This window comes from Magallana gigas, chromosome 6, assembly GCF_963853765.1.
Source record: "Magallana gigas chromosome 6, xbMagGiga1.1, whole genome shotgun sequence".
NCBI lineage: Eukaryota > Metazoa > Mollusca > Bivalvia > Ostreida > Ostreidae > Magallana > Magallana gigas.
The window spans coordinates 46,665,491-46,688,644 of record NC_088858.1 but is presented as its reverse complement, the minus strand read 5'-3'; the positions used below and the strand labels follow the sequence as shown (position 1 = coordinate 46,688,644).

The following is a 23,154-nucleotide window of genomic DNA, read 5'->3' as shown; positions in this document are numbered from 1 at the left end:
AAAATGTGGTCGTTATACCTCGAAAACCTTAATAAAAAACTTTTACCTGCCCAAGCATCAGGATAAACTAGTTTCTGTTCTGCACCTGAAGCTATTTCTATAGTACACATCAATAGTTATACATAAATTAACTTGGCATGTCTGAATGGGGTATGACCAGTATTTACTTCAAAATGTAATCAGCTCGAAGAAGCTTGAAGAATCAAACACACATTAAGTTGCATGTAAGTTTGGATAATTATATGTAACAGTGTTTCCCTAGATATGTGACCTTAACCAAAATCCTGAAACCTATGGCCAAACCTGTCAAGTGCATTTTATCACAAGATGCATAATCCAACCATAGATTGAGCAAACAAAACCAATGGATCATATTTAGTATCAAAGTCTGTAGAGTGCATATGTATCACAAGATGCATCATCAAAGTTTTGTGAAGATAGAACCATGCAATACCAGTAATAACTTAGATATGGCCACCAAGTTAAGGTACCTCCTCAATAAAATTTAACCAGGTTCAAAACCTTTATTAATTAACGGTGACTTTGCTTTGATATTAATTTCAGACTTTTTTACAGCCATGTTCTTTGAAAAAGTATTATATTTATGTTATCTATATTTTTGTATCAAATTTTAAACCCCATTTTGGCACGACATCATGCTCAGATCACAGTCTGCGAAGACTTGTAACATATTCATACTATCATCTTGCTATCATAAGGATTTCACAAATTATAGCCAACATATATCTTTTTTTTTGTGTAAGGGCCCCCACCAACTTTTTGCCAGCTCTTCTGATCCTCCAGGGGTTGTTTAATGAATTTACTTAAAAACACCATACTTACTTGCTAATATCAATTTCATGAAGTGCAGCATCCTTTTTTAGCAGTAGAATTTTTTTCTAAAAATTTTAATGTTAAAAATCCAACTTTCTTTGACATGCTTGTTGTTGTAAATTAATTGCATTTTATTATGATATCTTTATTCCTAAATAATTTAATTCTGGTTGTAAGGCGCTTTCTGATTGGCTAAAAAATTAATTAATATCGTATAAAGAATGTTGCCTATGTCATAGAAAGACTAACGTCAAAAACGTATCAATACGTCAGACGTTACGTTTGAATTTTGTATAATTTAACCTCATTTTAAAGGCCAAATGACCGTTTTTATCGACAATGAAGGTACTAAAAAAATTAAATTACATGTATTACCAAAAAATTCAATATTTATTAGTTTTATAAGATATAAAATGGTTTGAAACCGCTTTGCGGTTTATAAAGCGTAAACTACCCCAAACCATTTTATTTCGTATAAAACAAATAAATGTTTAATTCATTTCTTAAATAAAAAGCGTAATTTCTCCGAAAGATATTGGTATGAAAGTATGAATAAACATGAATTGTCATCCTTCTAGCAAGCATTTCTTTTTTTTTTTTTGGGGGGGGGGGGGGGGGGGTCAGGGCCCAGGTTTATATTTCTACATCATTGTTGTCAATTTCCAACCAATATTCATTGCGGTACCAACAAAATAGCAGATTCATTGTATAAGTCTACTTTTACAATTATAATTTAAAAAGGTATAACCTCCATGTTTCTCTGAAGACTTTCATATATTAATTTCTAAATTTCTATTTCTAACTTAAGGTGGAATGCTTCACCAAAAATTTATTTTATAAGTGTATCATTTCTGAAGCAAGATTGTGTTGTTCAAGGAAGGATATATGCCTATGATATATTTTTTTTATCCAAATTTTTTTGTATTTTTTACAAAAAAGTAGAAAATCTATTTTGTTTGCAAGTAACGCACTGTAGAGTTTAAAATTTGATTTGAATAAATGCATAATATAAATATCTAATGAATCATGTCCAGTAATGTTAATAAGACGTTTTATTTTTTTTATAATTTAAAAAAAAATATTTATGAAAATAAAAAACTTCTTTTGATAATATTTTTCAAACCTATGGATAAAACTTTCTAAAGAAACATTTTCTATAGAAAGGAAATGAAATTGAATCAAATTGGCGAAGTTTGGCAAGTTTTCAAAATTGAACCACACCCGATCGAAATTAAACTGGTCCCGACTTGAATGATAGAAAACTTAAGTATATAACAATTTCACCCCAAAACTAGAATGTTTGGTTGTAATATGGTTTGTAAATTAGGATAACAATTAAAAATTCAATTGATTTCTTGTCTGCACAAGAAGAAATATTGTTGATTTTCAGTTTTTTTTTTGCAATTTTGATCGGGATCAGTTTGTTTTTAATCTGCATCAGCCAAATTTTGAAAATTAGCAATATTTCTAAAATTTCGTCAATTTGATTCAATTTCTTTTAAAAAAGTTATTGTCTTATATTTCTTCTCCATAAGACACATCTTTTTTAAAGATTTTATCCATAGGTTTGAAAAATATAAGCAAAAGATGTTTTCCATTTATATAAATAATTTTTTAATACAAGAGACCAATGGGCCACATCGCTCACCTGAGCAACAATAGGTATGATAAAATCAGCTTAACTGAGTCATAATTCAAACTATCTTGGCAATGTAGTATAATACATGTAGATCCTGTATAAGTAAGAGTCTATTTTTTTACCCTGGATATTCTTATGTTTATATCAAGTCCATTTTCTAAAAGGATGATTTTATAGTCATATCACCTGTTAAGCATTGCAGTTCTCAAAAACATCCTAAACAATTGCTTATATAAAGGATATAAACCTACATCAAACTCTGAATCCCTTGTGAGGCCCAAGAATCGTCCAGGGGCCAAAGTCTAAACAATTTGAAAGATATACAGCAATGTGTCAAAATGCTTGCATATAAGTAAAATCATATATCATAACATTTCATTTTTTGTCAATAATTAAACTATTTTCCTTTGTAAAATTGGAATCCCAATCTAGCCCCACCCTACTCTTCAAGATTTTAATTTGAAAGAATTTAAATCTACATTACCTGAGGTTGCTTTCAGTAAATTTACAGCTTTTCTGGGCAATTGGTTTTTAGAAAAAGATATTTTAATTTTATTAAGGTCTTCCATTTCCAACGGAAGACCTTATAGTGATTGTAGAGTTTTTTCTTTCTTTCTTCTTATTTTTTTTTTCTCCTTTTTTGTCGGCAGAATTTCTCAGAGATGTCTTGATAGATTTCCTTCAAATTTTTAGGGATGATTGAAAATGATAATATCTCAAGACGTTTTTTTCATTTTTTCAAATTTCATTTCCGGTCGTCCGTTTCCTGTCCCGCGTCAAAAAACCTTGTTCCCTCGAGATCTTAGAATCGGCAAACACTTGAACATATAAACTTTGTGGAATGATAGACCTATAGTTGTAGATGTGTTTAAACTATTTTGTTTTGTTCGTCATAACTTCCGGTCGTCACCGGAAGCACTTCAAAAATAATTATTTTTACGCATTAAATTCCTTTTCCATATTATAAATATATAAGTATAAATCTATACAAAGGTTATCTATGCGATGTTATATCAACTAAAAAATTCTACTTCCGGTGAGATATCTCAATTATCTCAGGTATTTTTTTTTTTAAACACATTTTGTTCCCACGAGATCTCAGAGACTATAAATAAGCATGAAACTTTCAGGGATGATAGACATTTGATTGAAGATGTGTTTAATCGGTTTCATTTCATCTTCCGTCACTTCCGGTCCACACAGGAAGAGTTCGAACAAATCGAGCTGTTTATCAGTTTAATTTTATTCCTTTGATATTTGTAGTGTGCTCGATGAACAATAATTTACAGAAGGCAAGTATACAAGAAATATTGAACACAATTTACATTGAGCACTTCCGTTTGACCGTTTCCTGTCCCGAGACAAAAAACCTTATTTCGACGAGATCTCAAAAACAGTAACGACTTCAACAACCAAACTTTGTGGAATGATACACCTATGTATGTACATGTGTTAACACTATATTGCTATATCCGGCGTAACTTCCGGTCATCACAGGAAGTACACTTTATTTTGATTCTTTAATAATAATTTGGTTATTTAGCATGGAAGTAACATTTAAGCATTAGAATTACAAAAGGTCATCTACACATTGTAAAAAAAAACCACAAAAAAAGTTCTACTTCCAGTGAGACGTCTCAAATTATTCAGAGAGCCTTCTTTTTTAAAAACAAAGTACCCACAAGATCTCGGAAACTATGAGAGATCAAAACACAAAACATATATGGATAATGGACATTTGATTGGGCATGTGTTTAACGGGTTTCATATGGTCGTACGTCACTTCAGGTTCTCACTCGAAGCGTTCAAGCGATGGAAGTTTTTTTAAACATTTTATTCAACGTGATGAACAGTTGGTAAATGTGCTAAAATAACTACTTTTAATTTCTCAAATCGATCACTTCCGTTTGTTCATTTCCAGTTCCAAGACAAAAACCTTTTTTCAACTAGATATTATAACTAACAAAAACTTGAACATCCAAACTTTCGGGAAAGACAAAACAATGTATGAAGTTTTGTTTACTATGTTTTGTATGATCCAGCGAAACTTCTTTTGGTTTTGTTTATTTCTTGGGAATTACTTTACAGTATAAAATATCCATTTTCTGTTTACAAACGAAATATATTTTTTGTACAGATTAATACATGAAGAACGGAAGAACGGAAGACCTTTTTGTTGCTATAGTTATTATTTTTTTTTTCTCCAAATTTTGTGCACGAGATTTGTCGAAATCTATTCGACCGATTTCAACCACTTTTTCACAGATGTTTGGGGGTGTTCAAAACTTGATCCATTTTTGTTATTTTTTTCGTTATTACTTCCTGTACCGAATTATTGGTCATTTTGTAATTTTTGACAACCCATTTTGTGCAGCTATAAACTCGGAAACCATTAGAGAAATGACTATGAAATTTTCAGGATATGTAGACTATTGTTTGAAGTTGTGCAGCATATAGTTGTTTAACGCCTGTTGCTCCACTTCTTGGAGCTCGCCTAGGCACGAAAAATTGGGTACCAATTTTCATTCAAAATTTTCATACGTTTTGATCTGTATCTTTTTATCAGTTCATATTTTGTTAAGACATATATAACAAAAATAGTAGAAAATCAAAATATCTTTTTTACAAAATCAAGAAAAAGGGGCTGGCCCCTTTTTTAAGGGGCCAAGACACTCGTAAACTCTATTACAAATAACTTAAAAACGATAAAGATTTTGTAATCCGTTATAGAAGCAAAGTTGATGATAATACCAATATCTATTAGAAATCAAAGGCCTGAAGGGCCATAATGGCTTACGGGTTTAATATGACTAAATTTACATGGATCGAGTATGATTCCCTCTATTTCGTACGGAAACTTTAGTTTATTTATAGCTCTATAGAAAGTAACTAGCTACATGTAATTCATAGGTCTATAGAAACTAACAGGACCGATATCAACATGTCCCATTTGTTGATTGGTCGAACCTTAGTGATCGAAACAGACATGATTGAAATCTAGACCACCATTGCTTTTAGGAAAATCATAGACTGCATAAAATAATAATGATGTCAGACTCAAACTCCAATATGAGACAATTTGTTTCTTTCTTTTATCCAACGACTGAAGTACATTAACTGTAAATTCATTCAACTATATAGGACACAAAAACACTTAAAACCAACATGCTCTCAAATATCAGTATACCTCGTATTCCTACGTACTATGAACTTGCACGAGAGTTGGTACACGGTGCGACGTAACAACGCCACAGCCAGCGCGAAATCACTGCGCGTAAAAATAATATAACCAAATGATGAAATGTACTGCATGTTATGTACTATAATTAATAAATTCTCATGAAATCTACACCAAAAAGTATTATTCCATTTTATTTGTATTTCATAAATGTATATTTATTCATATTTTTCTGCTTTTTTTTTTCTACTACCTTCACAAGCTTTTATAAGAAATATAGATTCACAAGGCAGTTCTTATTTTTTTCCCTTTGTACAAAGATATCATAAACTCTTGGGGGGGGGGGGGGGGGCAAGAAACAGGCAGAACTATGCAATTACAGCAAACTTCTTTTGACACCAAATTTAATTAAAATTAATTACTGCACTATAACTTTGCAGTCAGTCTCTCTTCACATGACATGTGTACACAGTCATTTTCAGGGGCATACTATACGATGCCCCTATATGTTATAGGAATGTGACATCGCTTCTGTATATGACTTGCAATGCCAATCAAGCTTAACTGTATATTGTTTTCTTATTTGAGTACATTTGGTCTCAAGTTTCCAATATTTTTACGACAAATAAACAGTTCAATCATAGTACAACCAAGGTAACCCCATCGAGGGAACACTGTGCTATTTTTAGATCTTGGAAAATCCCCAACATTCGATAACGGCGGAGGTGTCAAAGAAGGCACATTATACATGTTATATTGAAACAAGTAGTAATTGCCCCTCTATTTATGCATTTATTACCGATTTATAATCCCAGTTTCAATATATCTCAATCATAAGTTCAGTTCTTTAACCGTTAAACACTTTCCCCATTGCTGAGATCGATGTCGATCGAAGTTAGCGACGCTCTCTGCGGGTGCAAACGTTTTTATGAAGATTGAACGAAATAACGACAACTTTACATTTACTTATCACTGTTAGGATCTGAAATAAATAGGAAAAGATTTTTTGCTTATAATGCATGTAAGTATGCATAGCGGAAAGCATGGCGGCACTGTGTGATGCATGGCGGGGGCCTATACCTCTATGCAAAACGGCCTAGGGAAAACACTGCAGTTAATATTCATTCGCGTTAGATTTCGAGTTTATTTAAATAAAGTCAATTCATATTGGTTACAATAACATAAGTGATAATAACATATGGAAAATATAATCTTGCTTAAAGATATTTATTATGAACAACAGTTAACTTTGCAACATTCGAATAGAACTATTTTTTGTCGCGCATGTTCAGATAACTGAGCTCTTTGCCGTAAAGATTATCCGGCAACTAGATGGCCGTAAGCCATAAAAATCATTGCCAAGCCCTTTTATTGCGTAATTAGGGATTTTTAGGGGCCAAAGTACTTAAACTTTGACGCGATATAACTAGAGAAGTAGACATTTTTTGTTAGACATCATAGAAGAGAAAATGTTTGTATTAATGGTCTAAATGAATTCCATTTATCAAAACACCAATGTCTGTCCCCATAAGGGATCTACAGGGCTGGCCCCTAAAATATTCAATCATTTGTATCTCAAAAATGAACAATAATTTTAGATGAGTGTAAGAACAAAAAATGTTTGTATTCTTAAGACCTTTTTAAAGAAATCAAGAAAAAGGGACTGGCTCCTTTAATTAGGGGCCAAGACACTCGTAAACTCTATTACAAAAACGATAAAGATTTTGTAATGCACTATAGAAGCAAAGTTGTTGATCATAATAATATCTATCAGAAAAAATCAATGCCACGCCAATTTATTACGTAATTAGGGATGTTTAGGGGCCAAATTACTTAAACTTTGACGCAATATATCTAGAAAAGGAGACATATTTTGTTAAGCATTGTAGAAGAGAAAATGTTTTCATTGATGATTTTAATCCATTCCATTAATCAAAACACCAATGTCTGTCCCCATTAAGGATCTAGAGGGCTGGCCCCTAAAATATTCAATCATTTGTATCTCAAAAATGAACAACAATTTTCGATGATTGTAAGAACAAAAATTGTTAGTATTCGTAAGACCTTGCGAATGAACTCAAGAAAAAGGGGATGGCCCCTTAAATTAGGGGCCAAGAGACTGGTAAAATCTCTTACACATACCTTAAAAACGATAAAGATTTGGTAATGCATTTGTGATGAAGTTGAATTCAGTTTATGTCAGTTTTGTATTTTGTTTGTGTAAATAGTTGTAATTTTGGACCAAGTTGTGTTCCATATTTGTCAATGAGTGTTCGGTATTAGGGCTATTTTAAGTATAACCAGTTTGGTGAGTTAGAGCCGTGGCTGCTTGTCAAGTGTGCGGCCACGTTGTTGAATCCGTCCTCCAGTTTGTTAATTTTGGCGAATTCCAGAAGTTAGTCTGGTAGACTGGTAGCCATAAATTACTGTAAATCTGTTTGGGCATTTGCTTTTCTCCAGCCGGTAAGTTTTTTGTATATATTTTGTCAGTTTCATGGTATATTTACGGGGGTGTGGTCTTTGTTATTTTCGTTGTATAAATGAGTATGTCTATAGGTTTTAGAATAGGTAATTATTGTTTCAGTGCAGGGATAGTTATATCGTTAAAGCCGGTGGGTCAGTGATGTAACGTCACTTAAAGGCTTAGCGTAGCATTTGTGGGGCAGGACTTGGACTGAGGGCAGTTGACGGAGCGGCGTGTGACGCAAGTGGGACACACGGGAGCTTGTGTTTGAATGTTTATTGTCAGGAGGCCCTGTGTGGATAGTTTTCCAGTGAGAGACCTTCGAGTCCGGGACTGGAGACGGAACGTTTTGTTGATGTGTTTTGCGTGCTATGGAGGCCCAGTGGTGACTATTTTAGGGTGGCTGTTGCAATTATTTGAAGCCAAACTTTCAATTCTATTTTATGATTAAATAATTTATCAGATTACCCAGTGATAAAAGTTGATTGTTTAATTACAGATAACATTCCAATTTACTTTTTCTGTGAAATTTCATATAACAGTATTGGTAATTTTGATTTGTTGGTTTATTCCTTTACATACTGTTATAGCTATATTTAGCCAGCGTTTAAAGCATTTATTTGTTACATATATATACTGACAATTGAATGTTTTAAAAATTAATTCACTGTTGTTTCGTTGTCAGTGTTGATTGATCAACTTTTTAAAGTTATAATTTCTTTCTCAGTGAGAGAGTGAGAGTGTGTGTTTGTGAGTGTGAATCTCTTCATATTCTATTATTTTAATTTGTTTTGTTGATAAATAAATTCATTTTGTTTTGTTTATTTTACTGTTTGTCGTTTTCGCTATCACCCCCACAAAATCCAAAAAGAACTTCATTACAGCATTATAGAAGCAAAGTTGTTGATCATAACAATATCAGTTTGTTAAACTCATTGCCACGCCGATTGATGACGTAATTAGAGATTTTTTGGGGACTTAAATCTTAAATCTTTAATGTGCTGTATGTGGAAAAGCAAAACTCTTTGTTAAGCATTTGAAAGGAAATTGACAATCGTATACATTATCTGAAAGGGAGGGGCTGAGTGGAAATTCCGAAATTTCATTGATATTTTAATGGTATCGTTTAAAAAATTGAACTGAAGACCTACTCGTTACTCGTAACGAGATCGTATCTAGTTCTATTTATATTCCTATGTAAATTTTCCTGGCTGATTAGTTTCTGAGAAGAAGATTTTTAAATTTTTACTCTATTTATTCCAATGTCCCCAGGGACAATGATTTGTACAAATTTAAATCTACACCCTCTGAGGATGCTTCCACACAAGTTTCAGCTTTTCTGGCCAAATGGTTTTTGAGAAGAAAATTATAAAAGATATACTATATGTATTCCTATGTAAAACTTTGACCCCCCATTGTGGCCCCAACCTACCCCTGGGGGTCATGATTTTTACACTTTAAATTTACACTAATGAATAAAAACTTCCACACATGTTTCAGCTTTCCTTGCTGATTGGTTTCTGAGAAGAAGATTTTTAAAGATTCACTCAATAGAAGCAAAGTTGTTGATCATAACAATATCAGTTTGTTAAACTCATTGCCACGCCGATTGATGACGTAATTAGAGATTTTTTGGGGACTTAAATCTTAAATCTTTAATGTGCTGTATGTGGAAAAGCAAAACTCTTTGTTAAGCATTTGAAAGGAAATTGACAATCGTATACATTATCTGAAAGGGAGGGGCTGAGTGGAAATTCCGAAATTTCATTGATATTTTAATGGTATCGTTTAAAAAATTGAACTGAAGACCTACTCGTTACTCGTAACGAGATCGTATCTAGTTCTATTTATATTCCTATGTAAATTTTCCTGGCTGATTAGTTTCTGAGAAGAAGATTTTTAAATTTTTACTCTATTTATTCCAATGTCCCCAGGGACAATGATTTGTACAAATTTAAATCTACACCCTCTGAGGATGCTTCCACACAAGTTTCAGCTTTTCTGGCCAAATGGTTTTTGAGAAGAAAATTATAAAAGATATACTATATGTATTCCTATGTAAAACTTTGACCCCCCATTGTGGCCCCAACCTACCCCTGGGGGTCATGATTTTTACACTTTAAATTTACACTAATGAATAAAAACTTCCACACATGTTTCAGCTTTCCTTGCTGATTGGTTTCTGAGAAGAAGATTTTTAAAGATTCACTCAATAGAAGCAAAGTTGTTGATCATAACAATATCAGTTTGTTAAACTCATTGCCACGCCGATTGATGACGTAATTAGAGATTTTTTGGGGACTTAAATCTTAAATCTTTAATGTGCTGTATGTGGAAAAGCAAAACTCTTTGTTAAGCATTTGAAAGGAAATTGACAATCGTATACATTATCTGAAAGGGAGGGGCTGAGTGGAAATTCCGAAATTTCATTGATATTTTAATGGTATCGTTTAAAAAATTGAACTGAAGACCTACTCGTTACTCGTAACGAGATCGTATCTAGTTCTATTTATATTCCTATGTAAATTTTCCTGGCTGATTAGTTTCTGAGAAGAAGATTTTTAAATTTTTACTCTATTTATTCCAATGTCCCCAGGGACAATGATTTGTACAAATTTAAATCTACACCCTCTGAGGATGCTTCCACACAAGTTTCAGCTTTTCTGGCCAAATGGTTTTTGAGAAGAAAATTATAAAAGATATACTATATGTATTCCTATGTAAAACTTTGACCCCCCATTGTGGCCCCAACCTACCCCTGGGGGTCATGATTTTTACACTTTAAATTTACACTAATGAATAAAAACTTCCACACATGTTTCAGCTTTCCTTGCTGATTGGTTTCTGAGAAGAAGATTTTTAAAGATTCACTCAATATATTCTATGTAAAACTTTGACCCACCATTGTGGCCCCACCTTACCCCCGGGGACAATGGTTTGAAGAAACTTGAATCTACACTATCTGAGGATACTTCCACACAAGTTTCAGCTTTTCTGGCCAAATGGTTTCTGAGAAGAAGATTTTTGAAAAATCTCAACAAATTTTCAATAAATCCTAATTATCTCCCCTTGAAAGAAAGCGTGGCCCTTCATTCTAACAAACTTAAATCCCCTTTACCCAATGATGCTTTGGGCCAAATTAGTTGAAATTGGCCCAGTGGTTCTTGGGAAGAAGTCGAAAATGTAAAAAGTTTACAGACAGACGGACGCCGGACAAAAAGTGATCAGAAAAGCTCACTTGAGCTTTCAGCTTTGGTGAGCTAAAATAAAATTAAAATATTTTGTTGACATTACTGGTCATGGTTTATTTGATATTTATATAATGCATTTATTTACATCAAATTTTAAACTCTACAGTGCGTAACTTGCAACCAAAACAGATTTTCCACCTTTTCGTAAAAGATACAAAAAAAATCGTTAAAAAATTTAAGGGCATATATCCTTCTTTGAACAACACAATCTTGCTTCAGAAATGATACACTTATAACGATCCATAAAATAAAATTTTAATGTAGCATTTTACCTTAATCCCATTGAGAATTGTAACCCTTCCTGTAATCCTTGGGTTATGGTTTGAACGAACTTGAATCTACTATAAGTTTACAGAAGCAAAAGTTTTTATAATACTGGCTATGAGAATGAGGTTTTAAAAGAGTCAACCTTATTTTCATTATTTTCTAATTATATCCTCTTGGATTAGAGGGTCTGACCCTTCTTTCGAACACACAGTCTTTCTGAATCACAACTTGCACTAGTTGATACACTTGAGTATTTAGAAAAGTAGACTACTAAAATAGAACGTACCAAAAAACCCCCAAAATTTAACTCTGACTCATAAAGATACGCCAACTAATAAAGGGAATTTTAGACAATTCAAATGTTTAAATACATGAACCAAAGCACTTTAAGTATGGAACAAGACTAACTTTTTGAAGAAGTTGTTTTGGTCTTGTTCTTCTTTTCAGCATCAATTCTTTCATGCTCTTGTTTCACTTTTTGACGAAGCTCATCCTGAATGAAAAATAAATACCCTGGTATATTAAAATATTTACAACAAACAGGAGGCCCAGGGTTCACATTGCTCACCTGAGCAATAATAGCCATAAGTCTGTACCGCTGATGAAATAAGCTTTATTGTGTTAAATACAACATATATCTTGCTTAATAAGTAAAGTACCAATAGATCTTGTTTAAAAAAGATTTTCAAATTTTTTCCACATTCTTAGGTTTTCTTTAATTGAGACCCTTTTGTTTATTCAACTTTTGAGAAGACGATTTTCAAACTTTCAGAGATTTTCTCTACACTACTTTGTTTATATTTATCCAAAAAATTGTTTTATCTATAAGATGATATGAAATATCTTGATTCACACAATCATATGTACTGTAGATTTTTGTTTCTTTTTTTTTTTACATGCAGATCACATATCTTCATGGGAAAATCTGCCAAACTGCATATTAATATTATTAATTCAGCAATTTAAAAGATACTTGCTATCAACATGCTTTTATTCAAATTTTTAAAGCATATCAAAGATTATTTTTACTGATAACAGTGACCTTTATTTTCAATCTAATTGATATACATGTATTACACATGGTGGGCGTTCATAATAAATAAAAAAAAACATAGATTCTATTCAATGATGTTGTATTTTTGCATATAGCAAATTGCTCTTCGTCAGAGTACCTATAGACTAAAAATGCATACCTGGGAGAATATGACAGAATATGAGAGAGTGTAAATAATCATGTCTACGGAAGGCAAGATATTAAAATCCTATCCTACAATTCTACTGTATTTCCATATTAAGCCACCACACTTACTCCCCATCCCAACATGTCAGCCAACTTGTAACAACCATCGTCACATGTTCCCTCCAAGAAAACATCTCTAAAAAATTGTAAGCAAAATTCAATATACAACCAGCATAATTAAGTAAATGTCTAGGAATGACTGCATGATTGCATAATTTATTAACAATGACAGGTACATACATGGCCCCTTGAATAACGATCAAATATCTATACTTTGTTTAAACACTAGAAAAAGAGATCTTTTTGACATATAAAGTTAGCAATAAGACTACTAGAAAGAAGTCAACCAGTAGTGGTAATTCATTATTCATTTACAGTCATGATTATAACAAATACATGTACTAGCAAGTATATAAAACCTATACAAAGAACATGTTAATACAAACCTATAGTTATCTTCATCATCAAACTTAAATCCACCTCCAAACATTAACATGGCAAAGGGATTGGTCTGAAATTTGAAAAAAAAAATGTTTTTTTCCTGATTATGTAGCTTCTTTATTTTGCAATTCCCTAATTTTTCTTTGTTGGGGGAATTAATTGTGGAAGATTTAAGTGTTTTGCTTTTAACAAATTTTTTTATCTGATTTCCAAATATTGATGCATTTTTAATGGGCTCCATTCAATTTCGAACCAAAGGCACATAATATTTGTTAAGACTTGCTAAATTTCAACTTAACTGGCTTTATTTTTTTTTATCAATAACAAAGGCACATCAAATTATATATATTTGATGTCTCTTTACTAAAATCGAAAAGGCCTTTTATTAAATCAGCCTCTTGTCAGGAACGCATTTCTAACAAAATAGTAGTGGCTGTGAGCGTTGATACCTTTCTAAGTCTTAAAACCACCTCAACTCACACACAGATTCAAAATCAAAATGGCAGCTGTACCAGTAAAGTGTAGTCTATTCAAGGTATCAAACTTGTCAAAGCCATTGGTTGTATGTGACAAATCAAGGTCACTTCTCAAGTTCAAGGCAAGATAATTGCAAATGTCACTATCAGTTGGTTTAATTTCTAGATGGCCACCTTCATGGGTAAAGTGCTTTTATTTACATGACAAAATCAATTTGATATTTCTAGAAAGTGGAAAAAATACTAAGTTCTAAGTGGAAAGTTTAAAGTGGAAAATTTATCAATACATACTGGCCCACATCCAGTCTTCTCTAGGTTGATATACAATCTTGGAGTTTCCTCTGAAACTCTGAAAATATTTAGACACTTTTAAAAATAAAATTAAGTCAAAAGAAATAACAGTATAAACTAAGTGACAATAAAGCAATTGCTAGAACTTAGTTCCCTGATAGACATGTTGTATACAGAGGAAAAAAAACAACTTGCCAGCAATGCTAATCTAGGCCTTAACTATAATTAATGTAAAACTGAGAATAAGAAGCACTCAGCTGATAGCATCAACTCTACTTACACTCAAATTATTATTTTGGATCAAGTTCCTATTACATGTATTACAATGATAAAGAAGAGGATACAGCTTGTTTCAATATTTGCCCTAAAATTCAAAAGTTGTTTAAATCTAATAAAAATACACATATACCATCTTGAACATGTGTGTATATAAAGTACCAGGTTAAAAACTTTTATCTTGTTTCAAAAAATAATTATGGCTTAGACATTTTGGCATATTTCTAAGATTTAGTCAAAAATGATGGAAAATGGCACATTTTCTCATAGTTTTTTGAAGAGGAAAATGTGTCTGCAGCCGTCGCCCATGACAAAATTGATATATTTTATGTGATATCACATGATAAAGTTATAATATGAGTTTCATCGTGGGCGACGGCTGCTGACATATTTTTCTATTCAAAAAACGACTAAGGAATAATAGAATCATTCATTATTACGAGTGTGGGATAGTGAAATTCCACCGAGGGGACAAGATTCACTGTCTAGGACGAGGCTGTGCCGAGTCCTAGACCGTAAATCTAAATAAAATTGCGGGAACATGCACTGTTTATGACGTCACAATTAACCTTGTGAAAGTCTAATCACGTAACTATTTATAGATTCTTAATTTATGGGTATTTTTGTGTAAATAAACATTAATACATTTCAATTTTTGTGATATTTTTAAATTTCACTCTAAAACAGGGCAAAATATGTCTGAAATTGTACCTAGTTCTTTATGATTACCCTAAAGGCTTGTTGTCCATTTAAAAGTTTTAACTACAAAACTATCTTTTCAAAATCAATGATAAGACGTTTACCTATTCAGTAAAGCTATATTTCAAAACAAATTATTTCTTTTAAAGCATGCTAATTGGATCACACTCTGTTAAATTGACAGTATCAAGTAAGGAAAATTGAAGTGTATATAAATGCTAATACCTTGTAACGTGTTTTAAGAGGACTGGATGGTCATGACAATTCTTAGACTAAATTAATCTCCTTAAGAAGAAGAGATTTGCATAAAAATAAAGAAAAAAATAAAGAAAATTACTGTTAATTCCTTATTTAACCCGAAGAATAATTATCTGCATAAAAGCGCAAGAAGCATTGCTCATGGATTTTAAAATCTTCTTTTATTTTTCAGTTTTGAGCCATTTGAAATTACCGGTATAACAAAACAATTGGCGCTCGCCATTTCATATTCTCGCAATTTGTTGAAAAACGGCGGCATCTCGTAATCAAGTACTCGCATAAAATAAAGCATTAACAGTATTCAAATTTTAAAGCTAATATATATTCTTTTAAAGAATTTTCCTGTACTGGTGAAATAATAATTTAAGACTAAAATAAATCACGTCTAGAATTTGAGTAGATCTAGTGGTTAATTTGTTGACCATGTAGCCTCATTATATTCATTAAAAAGCCCTTACTTGCTTGTCAGTGATGCAAATGGTTGCACGGTTAAAGAGGTTCCCATAATTATCAAAAGGTCACAACTTTTAAAATCCTGAAAAGTTAATGTTCAAGTTTTAGTTATGGTAAGTCCTCTTTAAGCTTCTAAAAGCATTTTGTGTTGTTTCAAACCAAAAATCAAATCTTCTCATACAAACGAACAAAACTTAAACACTAAAAAAGAGCAATTAATTAAGAAGTAAAAATTAATCTTACAGTTTTTACAGTGTAGGGAGAAGGGGGGTGGTTTTAATCAGACTGTTTTCTAATATAGTACAACATGATTTCTTTGAACTTTTCTACTAAATAACAGTACAATATTATTTCTATCCACAACCAAACTACTTGAATTCAGTTAAAGCAGTGAGAGCATCACTGGTTTCTGTACCTTTGAGACACACTGTACAAATCTGTTGGGTAGGCTTTCTCCAAAGAAAACAATGTCTACAAAATAAGTTGACATGTAATTATGTAATATTAAGTAATGGCATGTATATGTACATCACAGTTTCATTTTATAAAAGAAATTTCCAAAGATTCTGCTCTTCCTAAACCATTTACATCTGATTGCATGTTTGCATTTTTTTTATACATATACATGTACTAGAGATTGGCAAATAATGATCATAGTTTTACTTTCACGATTTATCATTTTTCCACCAAATTAATCTTTGTTTGTGAATACTATTATTAGTTTTCAAAAACGTTTCATTCCTTGCATTGTGGAAAAATGACTTACAGTACTTAGTACTTATTTTACAATTAATTTAATATACATGTTTGTAGTTGTAACTGATATATACCTTATATACCAGTGATCTAGTTTTGATCAGTAAAAAAGAGCAAAATATGTGCATTCTTTACCTGGCTTAATAGTCCCCTCACAACCATCTCTTTCACATTTGGGAATTCTCATGTCCTTGCCAAGAATCCTTTCTATTTACAAAAAGAAATGAATTTATTTTACCTTATTCAGCATTTAGTAAATTACGTTCAAGATTTCTATTTACAAAAGAAATGAATTTCATATTATACAGCATTTTCAACATGAAAAAGTTAAGTAGGTTAAAGATTTAAAACATACAAGTGATATGGAAGTCATTAAAACATACAAGACTGAAGTGATATGGATGTCAGGTGAGAACTAAATGTTATGCAGTCTAATCACTTGTATTCATATAACCATTAGTTTGCAGATTAACTCACCCTTCATCCAATCTTGAGTGTACTCAGCATTACACTCCAGACAGTGACCCAGGCGGAACGAGCCGTGAGCCTCTACAAGCTTCTCCTCTTCAAGTCCAGCTACACTCTCTAACGTGTCAATGTTCTGTAGAAAAGACATACTGTGTATATAATGTAACATGATACATCATTTACATGTAAAACCCCTGTCACACCGGAACTGCGTCTTTATAAAAGGCAATCCTGCTGCGTCAATGAAAAATACAGAACGATGAGGTGCAAGTAGTTGAATCTCCTACAGAGGTGCAATAAGGTAGTGACATCTTCATTTGTCAAAAATGTCGCAATTTTTAAAATCAAAAACGCCATACAATGGCATGTACTTTGACTTTGCACACAGTACGTGTTAGGCTCTGCGTTCTGATAAACTTGCTGTAGAAACAAAGTGCGGTCACTGTAACAGTGCAGTAAGATCTCCAGCAGCACCACTAGAGCTCCGTTGGCATGCTCAAGTAACACACATAATCGCAGTATAGAAGACGTGAAAATTTTAGTGCACTTGGGTAATCTGGGATGTCACTGCCTCGCAAGTGTTATAGGAAAGGAGAAATGAGAATATTAGTTTAGTGAAAATATATGGATGGAATGGGAATCGAACCCGGGGGCCCCTGCACTTCTACACAGGAGCTCTACCACTGAACTACCCAGGCTAATATCCATGGTCCATATAGCCCAAACTACTACATTCCCCCCTCCTTAAATGATCTTTGCCCTCGAAAATCAGCCCAGGCTCTTTCCCCTGGCTGGAGTTAACCTGTCAGTTCCAGGGTTGGTCACGGCACCAGATGTTGTAAGAAAGGAGGAATAAGCATAATAATATGTTGAAAACATATGGTTGGACCGGGATTCAAACCTTTGACCCCTGCAACTCTACACCGGAGCTCTACCACTGAACTACCCAGGCTGATATCCATGGTCCATATAGCCCCAACTACTACACAAAAATGTCTTCCGTGCATGCTCTCAGTGCATTGAAGACGCATTTAACATGAGATAAAAACTCTTAGCACATCACAGGCACTTGGCGAGAGCACTGTCAATCCCAAAGTGGAACTTCATGGGAACGCTTTTTCCACAGGGAAGCTCTCTCAAATGCTGCTGTCACAACAGTCAGGCTACCTTTCTTACATCCGTTTTAAATAATTTGTAATGATATGTGAAGTGTTTGCAATTTACTTTACTTGTTTCTCTCCATACTATATGTGCATTAATATAAAGCATTAAATGAAAAACTACTTTGGAAACCTAAGATTATTAGACTGTTCAATGAGGAAAAATAAACTCTTTTCAAAAATGGTGTCAAATAGTATTGTTAACATTGTAATTAGGTAGTAAGTCCAGTGTGCAAGCACATACAGGTACTTGCCTGTGTATAGTGACGCTTTAACAGCCCTTTTTCATTCAGCATCTTTATGAAGTAATGGCATGGAGTAGGCTAGAAAAGAAAATCAGTACATGTACATGTATCTAATTGACTAAGTGATATGATGATAATTAAAGTAAAGTTTTAAAATTATTTATCGATTCTGGCAACAAGATCCAAATATAACAGCATAATGATTTTCAAATACAGGGTATAACTAGTTGGGTAGTTCCCTATAACTGATAATTTACACAAATTATTTTCAAATACATACATGTACATGTATCTAGAAACTAAATTCTTTTTTAAATTTAAACTAAGTCAAAAAGTCCTATTAATAATCTAACTTTAAACCAATGAACTCTGTTTTTTAAATACCTTAAATATCCCTGGCCAAAGTTCTCTTGCCAACATACAGAAGGGTTCAGGGTTCATCTGAGTAATACACAAAACACCTTAAAATCACTCTCCCTTGTAATTGGCTATTACAGATACAATATGCAGCATTATTTTCTTGAAAGTACAATATAGTAAAATAAATGGTTACAGCAAACACTCTTTTAATGAACTTCCACTTACAGCAAAGTTGTTTTAATCTCCCAAAAATATTTTGCATTGTAAAATTATCAGATATAACAACTGAAATCAAATTTAAAATATACAAAAATCAAAATTCTTTTGTTCACTGCACTTGATTATAGGCATGTTTTTTGTTCTTTGTTTGGATAATTAACAAAACAGCTGTACAAAAAATTAGAGATTATTTGGTGGTTTCTAAAAAAAATTTGACCTATTGTAGAAATTTTTTTAGAGTTCTAAAAATCACTCAATCTTAGTAGAGATATGGCTCCGCTTGATATTTGGGCCGATACCTTAATTTAGTAAAGGTGTTGGTCCAAATATCAAGTTGAGCTGAATTTCTACCAGGGTTAATCAGGCCAAATAAAACTGTTTATAATAAATTTTCCGTAACTATATATTTACCATGAAATAGTCCAAAGTAAATATGGCCTGTGGATTAGGAAGGTCATATTTCTCTAAGTTGTGGTAAAGTCCCGTCTCTGGAGATCGGAAGTCTGGGATACCAGCAGCTACAATTGTTCATTCACATGTACATGTTTAAGCTTGTCAATGATTAGAAATATTGCAAATACTGTGGTTTCATCAATATTCTTTGAATACCAATTTTCGTGGGTTTCGTTTTTAAGTTGATCCATGAAATTAAATGTTCATTAAAATGCAATTTCTATTAACATTTTGTATTGATAGGGTCATTGGCCACGAATTTACGTATTCTTGAAACTGTGATTTTCACTTTATCCACGAAAATTGATACCCTTGAATATTAATGAAACCACAGTACCATGCATGCACCCATGTTGTTTTTGAAAATAATATTTTTCAAATTTTCTACTTTATATTCTTATGTTGAACTTTTCACTCTTAGTGTGGCCTCATTATTAAATGAAACTTCAAGATTTGAAAGACAAAACCCCTGAATCTACACTTTATAAAGAAGCATTCATATAAAGAGCATTTGTAGTGCTTAGTTCTAGAGAAGATGACCTTAAATTTCAACACATCCACCCTATTTACAGTTTCATATCTATGGGTACTTGTATGAAGATGTGATGCTTCAATAAAATCAATTGAACGTACTTCATTCAGAGATGCTTTTACCATTAATTTTCGTTGAAATTGGTGCAGTGGTTTTGGAGAATATCAAAATGTAAAGCGATAACTCTTTGCAGACTAAGGCAAAATACGACCAACAACAGAACTCTTAAGAACTACAGACTCTGTCATTTATACTATGTTCTCTACTAACCAGAGAAAAATATATAACATGATTGGTTTAGCTTACATGTTGATATTCCAGCCCCAGCCATTGTGATGATTTGGGTAGCCTTTTTATCCTTGATCAATTTGACAATCCCTTCCAAGTCAACAGAGGATAATATTTGTTTTGGTGGTTCTTTCGTTTCGAGATATTTCATCAAATCCACTAAACCCATCTCACCTGATAAACATTAATCAATAGTTAATATATCACAGAAAATAAAATTACACAGTACTGTAGATTCCCATTTTTATATGAAAGTACTTAATTACACAATCCTGCCATTTTGTATAAGATTCATTGAATTTCTAATGATAATTCATATCAAATGCACCTTAAAAAAATGAGATTTAATAAGAATCCATAAGGGGAACTTCTTGATATTTTATGTACTAGATAATTGTATTTTGAGTTTGATTAGAAATCTACAGTATGATACATGATTTTTTTTTTTACCTTGATAAAATTAAGGGGTAGTTTTATTAGTTTACACTACACATGTGAAATATTGGAAGCCTCTAATTTCACCTCCACCTGCACTATCTACTTACTTAATTAAATCAAATTTTTAGAAAATCATATCTAAACATGTTTATCAAGGAAATATTTTTGTTGCTTTTACCCGTTAATTGTTTTCATCAAGAATTGAGGACGTGTAGTGTAGACTACTTTTTGGGGTAGGGTTGAGTGTGCAGCACGTTCACAAAATCCAATAGTTCTTCAAAATCTAGCCACTCCTTTATAAATTGTTAATTTCAAGAATTCTTCATATGAATAACTGAAGAGAAATTGAAATTTAAACAATATAAAGCTTTTTTTTCATTTGGTGGTTTATATGGGCTATATATATGTGTGTATATATAAACTACACTGATAAACGATTCTGATCATCGAATGTTTTCCATAAAAAAAATTGTTTTATTTGGACCTAAATCTGCATCAAGATTTCATTATGTTGTTACTAAATGTTAGATTTTCTTATATACTGTATCATGTAAAGTATGCACTTTAGCCAAAATTTAATCAAAAGTAGGGGGAGCTTAGTTTAAACATTGTCACAAAATTTTACACAGACATTGAAACAAAATTTACTTTATTTTTTCAGAGCGTGTTTCTGGTTACTGCGGATAGGTAAGATAGTTGATATAGCTTGTAATGCAAGTTGTATGTGTATTCACTTAACGTATGTGTCTACACTTATTATTACAGTATACAGATGAATGTGGATAGTTGAGATGGAGGAAACATTAAGAATTAAAGGTTATATTACTAATACATGCGCGGATCCAGAAAATTTTTCCAGGGGGGGGTCCAAAGGATAATTGTGTTTGCCAGGGGGGGTCCGAGGTATATTTTCGCGATAATTTTACTATGTAAATTTAATAAATTTTCATTTTCCAGGGGGGGTCGGGACCCCCCCGACCCCCCCTCTAGATCCGCGCATGAAATACAATATATTTATAAATCATTTGAAATATAAGAAGTGAAAAGCTATTCAAAATTTTAATGCATGATGCCTAGTGTTGGTTTATTCATATGACTCAAAATTAATCAAATACAGGTATGACTTACTTGGGTCAACCTTTTCGTCTGGATTTTTCTATAAAAAACAAAACCCATAATAAATGAAGATTAAATAAACAGTGTTTACATATCATGGAGCTTTTATCATACATCTAAACCTTATCTTCTTAATAGTCATTCATAAATGGTTGTTTTTATGTTATATACCGGTACATGTTATTTTAAAAGCTTATAAAGCCAATCGCAATATCTTATCAAAAAATTAACTTTACCTCATCATCAGGCTCATTTGGACTTTTCTCATCTATTGAAAGAAAATAAATTCAACACTCTCAGAGAAGTAGTTTAAAATACATGAAGCATCAAAGATGAAAACATTCAGCAGCACCAAGGTTTGATACATATATAAGCAACAGTCAATATTTTTGGTAATCAATAACCATAATCAACATGATCAAGTAAAAGAATATATTAATTAAACTTTAAGTTCTGGAAAGAAATTTATAAAATCAGGCATATTTTTATTCAGTTGTGCTTTAGTTTTCTGCATGCAAGTGGATCTAGCATCAAATTTTAATTAGACTAGTTGATGAAACTGATTCAGAAGATCGAACTGAAGAAAATATCACACCTTAAAACCCTATTCAATCTTCATTCCTCTCAGTTACTCTATAATCATATCTAGATCTAGCTGCATACAGTTCATTTGTATCCAATTACAGTAAAACACCATTATAGCAAACACGCTTATAATGAATTAACACTTACAGCAAAGTGAATTTCATTCCTCAAGACTTTTTTACAACGTGAAAACTTGACGGATATAACGAATTACGCTTATACATGTTATAACGAAGTTAACTTGCCCGTCCCTCGGACTTCGTTATAACTGTGTTTTACTGTAGAAAAATCCCAATTATAAAGCTGTTTTTATCAGCTTTGTTTTATTTTATCTTTTTTGTATTTTTTTTTTTTGGGGGGGGGGGGGTGACTGCATGAGCTATTCTATGGGAGTCATGGCATCTTTCTCATTGTTTTTGTATTTAATCAAATATGAATTAGTTGAGGTCACCCCTTACCCTAATTAACAATATTCTAGCAGACAATCCTGTATCTGTGTACTAGCCAGTTATCGTTATTGTTACCTGAAGCTTAACAAGTTCTTCCTTCTTATGATTTTAAGTATGATGTCTTGTTCATTTAACTTTGTGTAGTCTTTCCCAAGTAACTGTTTCAGTCATATTTTTGGCAAAAAACAATTATACATGTAATGAAAGGAAAAAAAAGGGATATAATACAAGATTTCTTCACTGATTGACACATTTACATTTTTCACTCAGAAGAAATCACGGGAACAAAAAAAATGCCCAGAAGGCACATTGCTCACC

General features: G+C 32.4%; 1 protein-coding gene and 1 long non-coding RNA gene across 5 annotated transcripts in view; one reads left to right on the top strand and one right to left on the bottom strand.

The window, feature by feature from the left end:
• The window catches only part of LOC105342789 (NAD-dependent protein deacetylase sirtuin-2), a 30,706-nt gene that overhangs the window by 6,595 nt on the left and 957 nt on the right, over positions 1 to 23,154 (bottom strand). For 2 of the 4 annotated variants that reach the window (XR_010714984.1, XM_034467610.2), the window contains exons 2-16: positions 22,039 to 22,070; positions 21,815 to 21,842; positions 20,267 to 20,422; positions 19,387 to 19,493; positions 18,781 to 18,837; positions 18,406 to 18,474; positions 17,001 to 17,124; positions 16,659 to 16,730; positions 16,183 to 16,238; positions 15,773 to 15,849; positions 14,082 to 14,139; positions 13,320 to 13,384; positions 12,943 to 13,009; positions 12,042 to 12,126; positions 844 to 899 (exon numbers count right to left, since the gene is read on the bottom strand). Coding sequence is in view for 2 of the 4 variants with exons in the window: in XM_034467610.2 (XP_034323501.2) it covers positions 859 to 899; positions 12,042 to 12,126; positions 12,943 to 13,009; positions 13,320 to 13,384; positions 14,082 to 14,139; positions 15,773 to 15,849; positions 16,183 to 16,238; positions 16,659 to 16,730; positions 17,001 to 17,124; positions 18,406 to 18,474; positions 18,781 to 18,837; positions 19,387 to 19,493; positions 20,267 to 20,422; positions 21,815 to 21,842; positions 22,039 to 22,070 (1,094 nt within the window). In the remaining 2 variants the exon portion in view is untranslated. The remainder of the gene's footprint in view (positions 1 to 843; positions 900 to 12,041; positions 12,127 to 12,942; positions 13,010 to 13,319; positions 13,385 to 14,081; positions 14,140 to 15,772; positions 15,850 to 16,182; positions 16,239 to 16,658; positions 16,731 to 17,000; positions 17,125 to 18,405; positions 18,475 to 18,780; positions 18,838 to 19,386; positions 19,494 to 20,266; positions 20,423 to 21,814; positions 21,843 to 22,038; positions 22,071 to 23,154) is intronic. The other 2 variants (XR_010714985.1, XM_034467611.2) reach the window with 1 other exon arrangement.
• Positions 7,964 to 8,579, top strand: LOC136276509 (uncharacterized). Its single transcript, XR_010714987.1, has 2 exons — positions 7,964 to 8,114; positions 8,236 to 8,579. It is a non-coding gene; the product is annotated as an uncharacterized lncRNA (long non-coding RNA).